Source organism: Nestor notabilis, unplaced genomic scaffold (assembly GCF_000696875.1).
Source record: "Nestor notabilis isolate BGI_N333 unplaced genomic scaffold, ASM69687v1 scaffold23627, whole genome shotgun sequence".
Taxonomy (NCBI): domain Eukaryota; kingdom Metazoa; phylum Chordata; class Aves; order Psittaciformes; family Psittacidae; genus Nestor; species Nestor notabilis.
Genome location: NW_009935467.1, coordinates 18,202 through 29,403, shown reverse-complemented (window position 1 = coordinate 29,403; position 11,202 = coordinate 18,202). Strand labels below are relative to the sequence as shown.

Sequence of the window (11,202 nt, the reverse complement as noted above, 5' to 3'; positions counted from 1 at the left end):
TCCCTCATTGCTATGGAAGCTACAGTGCTTCTGTATCCTTAAACATGTCCCAGCTAAATGACAGCTATAATTAATTAAGGCAAAATTACATTGGGTAGGATGGTCACCTTGAGTACAATTAAAAAGAAATATTTGGATACAAAAGAAGAGTCGTGCTATCCCTGTTTTCCCAAGTTCCACTGCGAAGATAGGCTGACAGGTTAATGAAACCATTTCTAAACAGTTGTAAGAAATCAGCCCTCTGATTCAAGAATTCTGTTCCTCAGTTAACTTATTATTCAGCTACTGAAAACTTCAGTTTCCCATCTGTGAGATGACAAAATCCAGTGAGAACAATATTAAAATTTATATTTTACATAGAAAAGGCTTTCAAAGCATTCATAAAGTGGATAAAAGCAGAAGTATATCTAAAACTTTCTGGCATTTTGCATATTTAAAATATTTCAGCCTAGTTGCCAGGATTCACTGGCTTAAGAGCAAGAGGTTATATTTTATAAAAGTTATTAATATGGGTGGATAGTGCTTTAACTTTCATATAATTTGAATGGTAAGTCTCTATTATATGGGTCAGTTAATTTCAACTACAGTTCATACTGTTAAGAATGCATATTCCAAAACTGCCCACAGGTGGGAAAAACATATTCACTGTCGCTATTCTAAATGTTTCATGCTGGTAGTGTTTTTGTCCTGTATAAAGACATAAAGATCACTCTTTATGTATATGCATATGCATGCATATGAGAGCTACCAGTCAATATGGATATGAGAATAGTTTGGAATTCACAGTGAGTTTTTTTCTTTCATATACTAATTTTTGAGTAATCATACACACCTATCACCAGCATAGTGTACCTGTTACCATGCACACCTATCAACAGCAGCTCAAAAGTAGCAATAGGTACTTCTGCATGAAGGTGGACACTATTTTAAGCTTTTCACATATTGGGAAAACCCAACCACACACAGCACAAGGCAGAAAAAACCCCACCCTTTGTTTAGAGTTTCCGTACAGAGGAGTAGGTGCAGCAAGACAATTCAGGATGGTAAGTCTTGAAAGTGATGAAAGTACAATAAGAAATTTCTTTCAGAAAACTACTATAAGTTCAAAGCTTAATTCTGATCTTAAACTGCAGGGAGGCAGTGGTGGAGTGTGCCTCTCTTTGAAAGGGCAAGAGTGAGGGATTTGGGTTTGGTTTTTTACTATAGGTCTCAGAAGTGACACTCTGCTACCTTACTGCAAAAACTACCTGCCATTTCTTCTCTATCTGGATTACTAAAGCTATTCTAATTTAACTTGTAATGTGTATTATTACCATATAAACCTAACAGTGAAGATGAAGAGAGACATTTGTGTTTATACACATGAAAAAAAAAAGCCTACGGCAGACCAGGGAACTCTGACAGTTCTTCAGGCTCTCTGGATTGCAGATGCTGCTTTTGAGGAAAGGGGAATGTGCAAGGGACTACAACAGCTTCACTCACGAAGCGGTGCCTGTTGTTTATGTAAGGCACTCATTTTTTACTGCTGTGACTTGGCACCATCATGTGGCCACTTTGAGTTTGCTCAACTTAAGTAACAATTTGCATACAAAAACATTTGTAATGAATTACTTAGAATATACAAAGTATTTCAGTCTGGTTTACAAGGAGATGGTATCTTAAATATATGTTCACTCAAGTCAGAACACAATTGTCCTTTTTTCCCCCCCTGAATCTGTGCTCATTTAATCAATCACGGTTTTTCTCATGATGTCTAAATCAGAAGCTGTTAGGCCACAAAAGTTTAAGACATTTTCAGTGCTTGGTCTTGGTCCAAATTTTACCATTAGTGTACAAAAATATCATATTATAGCCAACTATCCTTTTCCTCACTACAAGAGCTTTGGAAGTTATCTGCAGGATTAAACAGGTTGGTATTTTCCGCTTCACATCAGAAATCGCAGAGGATTTAGAATTTCAGTAAATCTCACAAGCATGCTGTTTACAATAGTTGGATCAAACAGGTAGTGTACATATCAGGAGAACTGGAGTTAGCCAGGTATTCCTTTTGCAAAGTTTCAGGTTCAAAATTGGAAGTAAAATACCATGTGATGTACATCTGTATTCTGATATGCCTGGGTAAGGATTTTAGGTAGATAAAAGAAAGTATAACCAAGAGTTAGTAGGCCTGGAGGTAGAAATCTCCATACATTCCGGTTGCCTATACAGAGGCACAACTTTATGCTCACCATAAAGGACTGCTATCATTTACTTCACAGCAGAATAATGAGTTACAGCAGTGTTAATTTATAGGAATATATTTTCAGTATTTTTAAAAAAATATATACATCTAGAGTACTTTCAGTAATGAAATACAGTTCATCTTTTTCATTACAATAATACTAAATTTGGTTGTCATTTGTTTGATAAAATATGTTGTTTCAGTTTAAATATTGTATTGATACTCTTTAAAATACAAGTTATATACAGATACAAAATTACATTACAAATCTTTTGACTGCAGTCAAAAATAATCTAAATATATTGCAATAATTTGTATACCCAGATAGACGTCCTGTTTCTAGAAAGACTGCAGTAAAATCAAATGTAGTTTTTCAGATTCCTCAGGCTGATGTAATGCCCACTTCTTCTTTACATAGTGAATGTCTATCTCTCCCGACTCTTGGGCCAGCACAACGCCTAACAATCCATTTGTTTTTTCTGGTTGTCCCAGTAGACCCATCGTTACAACACTGAAAGAAAAAGAACAGGAGAGTGGATTTTAATTGAGGTGAAATTAACAGAAATTGGTGCTTTCAAATGGTGTTTTAGCAGGTTACTTATCGATAACTACATGATTCTTCTTTTCTGCTCATCACAGTGTAATATTCCTCACTATTTCAATACCCAGCATGTTCTTTAGCTTTCCACCAGTTGCAATCGTTTAATGTAAATATAACAGGCAATTCTCCCCCTGTTCACAGATTCCTGCATCAATTTCTAATCATGACTTTAAAATTATTTCCAGCTTGTAAAACTGAACTATGTTTTATGGTATTTTGCAGTACACTGCAACAACTTTTTAAATTATATTATTTTCTCCCAAAACTAGCAGAACTTTGATATGGTTTACAAGGTTAGAAGGAAAACCTTTAGTCAGAGGGATATTCACTAAGACTAACTTAAGCCTAAGGAAGACTGAGTCTCCCAGTAGGGTTCCCAGCAGGGAGAAACCAGAATCCTCATTACTCTAATTCAGAAACCTTAAATTAAACTGCTTTTCTGCATCAGTCTATAGAAGACCCAGGTCTCTACACTGACTACAGCAACAGTACTGTGCGACTACCCTGAAGTTACTCTTGGTCAATATATGCTAGCCAAGAATATTGTTTACTTTGTGACAACGAACACAATGTATTTCTTTATATTGGTAACCATACTAAATATATGCATTTTAAAATGTTGTTCGACATCTTGCCCGTTTTAGGTATTGATCCTGATCCAGTAAAGCTGTCTTTGAACTTAAACATTCAAGTGATTTTAGTGGGAACAAAATTTTTCACTTCATATAAACAGCAACTGCTCCATGTACAGACATCTGTTCCAGCTAATATTAGTATAAATAGAAGTTAGGTATAGTGTTATTATTTCTCCTTAATCACTATATAATAAATAAATAAGGATGAACTAGAATTTAGCTCACTATAGTCTCTTTCCACACCTCCAACAGTTGAAAAAAGAATACAGTTGGAAAAGTAAATTCTAATGAACATTTAATATAAAGCAAAAAACCCAAAACCCATCCAACCTCTAATCAAAATGTAGATGATATTAATATTTTGTTGAAAAGAGAGTAATATAATGTACTAACTTCTGTGGAATAGCCTGCTTTGCCACAGGCAACAAATCATTTTCCAGAAGGTCCCAAATGTAAATATTAGATGATGCATCCAAGACAAAAAACACAGCGGGTCTTGTTAAAGCCCACTGCAGGGCAATAATTGGTTGACCGTTGGTGCTGTTGTTCCACTGCATGAGGGGATACTCTGATGTCATTTGGTGTAATCGAATGCTTCCATCTGAACAGCCAACCTACATTGTAGTCAAAAAGAAAACTGCTATTTAATTCTTGAGAATTAAACCTAAATCCAGAGACAGACAGACATCTCTGCTTCCGGGTATTTTCTTATAACCTTTGTCTTGCCTAGGGTAACATTTACAAGTTTGCTCTAATCCAGATACAAAAGAAACTATTCTATGAAAACAGAATAAAACTACCCTGAGCCACCTGTACATCCACACTGGTAAAAGAAAGTTCTGACTGCACAAAGGTGACACAAAATACTTGCAAGGTAGCCAAGCACATTCAATTCATACCTTAGGCAATTCCAATGAAATCATGCAAATCATGGCAAATTTAGAAATAAAGCTTTTTTAGGAGAGGATTGAGTACAAATGTATGCAAAGATAAGCAGATGGAAAACTCTACCAAAGTTAGATTCAGCTTGCATTGAAGCAGCTTTCACAAGGGAGACAAATAAAACCAGCTGGTGTGCTAATATCAACTGTTGGAGGCATATTTGAACACACCTGACCACAGGATATGCTTCTATCAAGCGTATGCCTGATGTGGGAGGAAAGGAAAGCAGGGAATGCCCAGAACTGCCCCACAGACCTTTATTTTACAGCAATATAGATACTTTTGTCTCCAAAATCATTACGTCAATAAGAGACGTATGATGAGTAAGAAACAGCTGAGGGTTCATTAGCAGCAGAAGACATGCCTGTAATGCTGAATTTCAGTAAAAACAAAGGGTAAGTTATAAGGCTGAAGTAAGACTGCCATTTGTTTCCGTGAGCCAGGCGGTCTACCTTTTACACAAGCAAAGTTTGAACACCAGGACACACGATTTGCTGTCACAGACTGGAATTGAGGTAAATCAACCATCACATCTAGTTAAATACATCAAATTAGAAATCCTCCCTCAGTAAGTAATTAAAAATGGAAATTGCATTATAAGAAAATATTTTCATACCAAAAAGAGTGGCTTTCCAAAAGGGAAGAAATCAATTGCATTGATGCTTATTGACCTCAGTCCACTTTCCTTGGGTTTGAATAGCTTTGGAAAAACTTTTAAATCGTGTCTTGTACCATGGCATACCAGTCCCTGTGAACAACATGAAGAAAGCAAATCAAACAAAACAAAATTTGCCTTATCAGTATTACAAAAAGCTGTTAAATAATTCACAGAACAGCTACCTTGAAAGATCTTTAATAGCTAACAAATGTTAATAGCTAACAAATTTTAATAACAGTTTCAAGATACAAATTTTATATACAGTCTATGGATGAAATTCCAAGGAAATGAGGTAGCTTCCGAAGAAAAAAAAAAAAAACCAAAACCAAAGAACAATGAGATGAATTTCAACAGATTACTCACAATGTTCGTTCCGACAATGAAATTATTAGGATTAGAAGACAGAAATTTAATAGTCAGTGACCGAGGCATTCTCTGGCGCACATCCTTTGGGAAAAGGCTAGGAAAAATAAAAAAGATTGCATAAATACAGGAAGCTGTCTCCTAAAGCTATGTCAGTACACAGACAAACTCTTGATCTAAATTTCTATGACTAGCTCTAGGAAGAAGCGTATACTAAAAACCCCTAAATAATTAATGAAAATATTGTCAAATATATTTTACATTAGTTCTATGAGATACGCATGTGAAATCTAAATGCCCCTGTCTTCTTACCTGTTATTCAAGTCCATAGTTGAGCTATGTACTAACTTCACTTTTCCTCCAGGAACTAAACCTAAAATTATATAAAATAATTATTTAAACTGATTGCATTAAGTGCTATCATCAAATCAAAACTGAAACTAATAAATAAAATTCTATTTCATAATTGTTTAATGTAGATAGAGCTTTTGATATGTAAGAATCTTACATCACTGATAACTACGTACTTCAGAACTCAAATCTGAAGAGTTGTAATCTGACAGAAATCAAAGAAAGAGGACAGATAAAGAGAAACATGATTTGGTTTGGTTTTATACATATAACATCCAATTCAATGATGAAAATGCACATTTATGTCACTTGAATCTTTGACAATGAATTCTAGTAATAAGAAACTGTAATAATGCTTCCACATAAAGTTGGTCTATGTTACTTGTTACTAGAGAGTAACATTAATAATTCAAATCCTTCAAACAGAAGAATTTTTTGAAGAGGGAGAAAAAAACATTCTGAATTTTTTCAAAGAATGAAAAATGTCATTTTCTTCATTCACATAACACAGGTAACACAGGAAGAACTGAATAGACTTCACTCTACTTTTTTCATTAAAACATTTTCAAAATGGAGATACAGGCAATTACAAAAGCATTACAACAGATTTGATTAGAACTAAAGAACAGGAGGACCAAGGACATAAAAATCTCATATTCTTTGACCATTAACCCCAAATATGACATATGTCCAATTAGAACAAATCTTTTCCTCATAAATTTGGCCTTCATCTAAACTATTTTTTGCCATCACTGACTCTTCCTCTCTTCTAACTTCATAATCTCATAACTCAAACACTTTATTTACCTCTAATGTACAGTACTCACCTAAATCAGTTTGTGAACCAGCTAAATCCACTTTTTGTAATTCAACAACTACCTGGAAAGTCAATATTTCACATTAATAAGCAATAAATATTTACCAGATTTCAAAGTTTTTAACTGTTGTAATAATGCATGACATAAATCTGAAGGAACACTTAGATGGGCATGTCTAACACTGCAGTGATTACAGGTAGATTCTTTATCCCCTGTCAATGTCTGCAATGCTACAAATAGCTTCAAATGCCTGCTGGAGGTTCCCTGCTGGAAAACACAATATGGGAAATTACATTCTACACTTAATCACTAGTTGGCGTCTTATGGGTTTGGCTAGTCACGAAAAAACACCCTAAGCCCCCAAATAAGGAATTCTAATACACTTCCTGGGCTTTTAATGGAACATAAAGGGTGGATCATTTGGCCCAAATCATTTGCTACTGAACATACTTAGAGCTTTAAGGGACTTAACTAGTGATAGAGAAGGGAAATACTTCTATCTCCCTATTATTCACTGAGCCATTCAGTTCCTCAAGCAAAATCAACTCAGACGCAAACAACAGATTCAGCAGCTGGGCCAGAGCTGGATCAGAAGATGACTGCAAACTTTTGATAGAAAGAAGAGTTGTCAGGACAGTAATTAAGGGCAACAGACCTGGTGCTTTCCTTGGGTTGTTGTACTTGAAGAAATATTTTATTATTCCAACAGATGGTATTCTCTCTTTTCATACATGTATTACTTACCCAGATATTGAGGATTCCATTTTCATCCATTGAAGCTATCTGAAATGGAGGCCCTGACATTTCTATGGCAAGAAGAGTAACAATTTATATTCATACACTGACCTTCAGACTGAACAGTATCAAAGGATTTGAAACATTTCCTAGTCTAATACATTCTCTGAAATGTCTGTGATCCTCTTAGGTGCTTAAAAAGGAAGAATGTCGTAATTCTACCAAAGAAGAAATTAAATTAATTAAACTTTCTTTCCTAAGAGGTTGGTCAAAGGTTGGTCAAACAGTGGAACAGGCTTCCTAGAGAGCTGGTTGCTGTCAGTGTTTAAGAGACATTTGGATAACACCTTAACAACATGCTTTAACTTTTGGTCAGCTCTCAAGTGGTCAGGCAGTTGTGCTAGATGATCACTGTAGGTCCCTTCCAACTGAAATATTCTATTCCATATCTCTGTCTATCCTAGTATGTTCAGTTTATTCTACTAGAAATGCAGATGATCTCTGTCCGCGTTTTTAAAAATGCCAGGAGTTTACACGGACTTTGGAACAGAACTTCAGACTGCAATAGATAAAATCTTGTAAAACCTGCAATGTGCAGCACATTTCTTTGGAATGCCACAGATTTCAAAATGAAAATCTGCAATGGAAGTAATAGTATCTCCTCTAGCACACTAGAGGCATAAGAATTTATTTTCAAAGGTTGGTCATAAAAAAAAAATTAGACAAAAGGCTTTTTTAGTGCTTTCAGATGGAAGTGCTTTCAGATATAAGCAAGTTGCTCCACTGATTCAGATAGAGTTTTTTCAGACATTACAGAAGCACTAAGACTTCTATAAAGGCAGATCTGGAGTCATAACTTGTTTTATCATGGAAAGAGCAAAATATTATCTTGAAAATATACATTATAACAAGCATATACCCACATCTGACATGAAGCTGCATTGAATGAGCATTACATAAAAATGAGAGCAGAAAATAAACATGAATGTCGTATTCAACTGCTACTAAGACAACTGAAGAGTCAGAATAGAATTATAAACTGGATTTTGGCTATATTTGTTTTGCTAGATACCTGAACAAAGACTTAGATATATTGATGCTTTGAAAACCAGTTTACATACCATCCTGGTAAGAGAGGCTTGAGAGTCTATGATTCTGATCAGTGCAGAGAGAGGTTGAGACAGGTTCCACTGTTAGTATAGGAGAGGTGTGGTTTACTGAGTTTAGAATGCCATCTGTAATTAAGGATAATGAAAGTTAAACACAGTATTATTCCAACAAAACCAAAACCCTGATCACTTTTCAGCTTATGAGAGAACGACTACAGTGAAAGAATAGCAAATAATAAACTTAGGCGTTACATTTACAAAGCCTCAAACATGAAAAGAATTATGCCAATTTCAAGCTCCATAAACAGAGGTAGAAAAAAAACACTGCTTACTACAGAAAAGATAAAATTGAAGAAAAAAAAAAAAAATCACTCTTAAGAGAAAGTAACTACCCTGAATCAAACAATCTAGCCCAAGAAAGTATGTATTTACCCTTTAATAACATTTTTAAATGTGTATATGGAGCAATTACAATGTGCTTTCTTTGTCAGATACTCTTGATCTCCTAACTTGCACTGCGCACTGAACTTAATCCCATTTAAGACTAAAAGCATAAAGCTTCCTAAATATACAGCATTAAAACCTGCTTGATTATATATGCAACTGCATGGAACTGTATATACACATCTGACTACTAACCCATTGTGCAACACAAGACCAAGTATCCTTGGTCTACTGAAAAAATTAAAAGTCTAAACAGCTAACTAATGTTTACTTTTACATGGATACTGCAATTAGATCCACTTGTGAACAAAAGAGGATTTTCTGCATATGTGTGGTGTGTTTTTAAAGAAACATACTCATGTTTCCCTGTAAGTTAAATGGTAGCAGCTGCACACAGGAAAAGGAAAAATATATAAAGGACTTATTTTGCAATAATACAATTATTTTCAAAAATACTGCTATGCTTTGTTTGTCACTTCAGGATACAATATAGAACCAAGAAAAATGGGTCCAGTTTATAATTAAGACTGAGACAAATGCTGGTCCATACACCTCATTCCCAATCTCACAACATGCAACTATGTACAGTGAAAACATCAGTAAGATTAATGACTTGCTCCTCTATTGAACTGCAATGACAAACATTGGTAATAGGCATAAAAATCCATTCATTTCCATCAGATTCATGAAACTGTAAGAATCTCATACACCAATTAAAATGCACAGTGAAGTACTTCAGGTCACATCTTCCAGTGTGTCAGTTACATTCCCTAAATAAACTGCTGTAACTTTTGAATTCATCATCCATGGATTGTAAGAAAATTTACAAAAGCCTATGTTATTTTGATCACACATTCAATGATCGGAGTGTAGAAAAAGTGAAATGCAATGACAAGAAAATGTCAAAGGATGAAAAGGGTCACTCACAAGTGCTTTTGAAAGTAAACTTTCTTCTGGCTTCCCAATATGTCTACAACACTAGGTTATATCTAAACAATGCAACAAATGAATTCCAAAACATGCAACAATGCAACAAATAAATTACTTCTTGTTGCTGTGCATCTCTGCCATTATGAATGTGGAAAGAGCGTGCTATAGCTGCCAACTGGCCCCAGTGCTAGCGATTTTGTTCATGCGACAAGCTGGATGACAGAAAAATGTATGTCCAGGTTTTGCTCCAACATGCAATTTGTATTTTTAAGAATTGGTATTTTTCCTAATATCCAATCTAAACCTCCCCTCCCCTGGTGTGACTTCAGGCCATTTCCTCTAGTCCTATCACCTGTTAGTTAGGAGAAGAGACCAACATCCACCTCGCCACAACCTCCTTTTGAGTAGTTGTAGAGAGTGATAAGGTCCTCCCCTCAGACTCCTTTTCTCCAGGCTAAACAACCCCAGTTCCCTCAGCCATTCCTCATAAGACGCATGTTCTAGACCCTTCACCAGCTTCGTTGCTCTTCTTTGGACATGCTGCCATCACCTCAAAGTTTTTCTTGCAGTGAGGGGCCCAGAACTGAACACAGTATTCAAGGTGCAGCCTCATCAGCACCAAGTACAGGGGGACAATCCCTTTCCTAGTCTTGCTGGCCACACTATTTCTGATACAGGCCAGGATGGTGTTGGCCTTCCTGGCCATCTGGGCACAAGCTGGCTCATGTTCAGCTGGTTGCTGACCAACACCCCCAGGGCCTTTTCCGACAAGTAGCCTTCCAGCCACTCTTCCCAAGGCCTGTAGCATTGCATGGAGTTGTTGTGGCCCAAGTGCAGGACCCAGCACTCAGCCTTGTTGAACCTCATACCACTGGCCACAGCCCATCAATCCATCCTGTTCAGATCCCACTGCAGAGCCTTCCTACCCTCCAGAAGATCAACACTCCCACCAAACCTGGTGTCGTCTCCAAACTTACTGCCTGCAAACTTACACTGCAATGTGTAGACTTAGATACTTACCTTGCATACAACCTTACAGAAACATCAAGAATTAGGTGACAATTTGCACAACTACAAACTGCAACCTTTAAGTGACATTTGAAAAACTTGAATTTGACTTTTTTAAAATGCATCTTAATTGTGTATTTTGATGTAAAGAAATGTAGGTTATATTACGGGAGATAACATGATAAAAATTGGCTAAGCTAATGATTTTAGATGAGGTAGTAGTTGAGTAGTTCATTTTAATATTACAATGCTCCTTAGGTTCTACATTTGATCCACATCTATTCCTACTTCATGATGCATATTGAGCTGGATTACATTTCTCTAAAGCAATTACTAATTGGCAATTTTTACTACACTAAATATAATTTCTATACTGGCTGAACTAGG

General features: G+C 35.9%; 1 protein-coding gene across 1 annotated transcript in view; it reads right to left on the bottom strand.

The window, feature by feature from the left end:
- Window positions 1-2,282: 2,282 nt before the first annotated feature.
- Window positions 2,283-11,202, bottom strand: part of WDR60 (WD repeat domain 60) — a gene marked incomplete at its 5' end in the record, with an annotated part of 25,044 nt that continues 16,124 nt past the window's right edge. Inside the window, 8 exons of the mRNA XM_010017873.1 lie at window positions 2,283-2,732; window positions 3,851-4,071; window positions 5,016-5,147; window positions 5,421-5,517; window positions 5,733-5,793; window positions 6,599-6,650; window positions 7,334-7,395; window positions 8,446-8,559. Of these exons, the coding sequence (XP_010016175.1) occupies window positions 2,561-2,732; window positions 3,851-4,071; window positions 5,016-5,147; window positions 5,421-5,517; window positions 5,733-5,793; window positions 6,599-6,650; window positions 7,334-7,395; window positions 8,446-8,559 (911 nt within the window). The remainder of the gene's footprint in view (window positions 2,733-3,850; window positions 4,072-5,015; window positions 5,148-5,420; window positions 5,518-5,732; window positions 5,794-6,598; window positions 6,651-7,333; window positions 7,396-8,445; window positions 8,560-11,202) is intronic.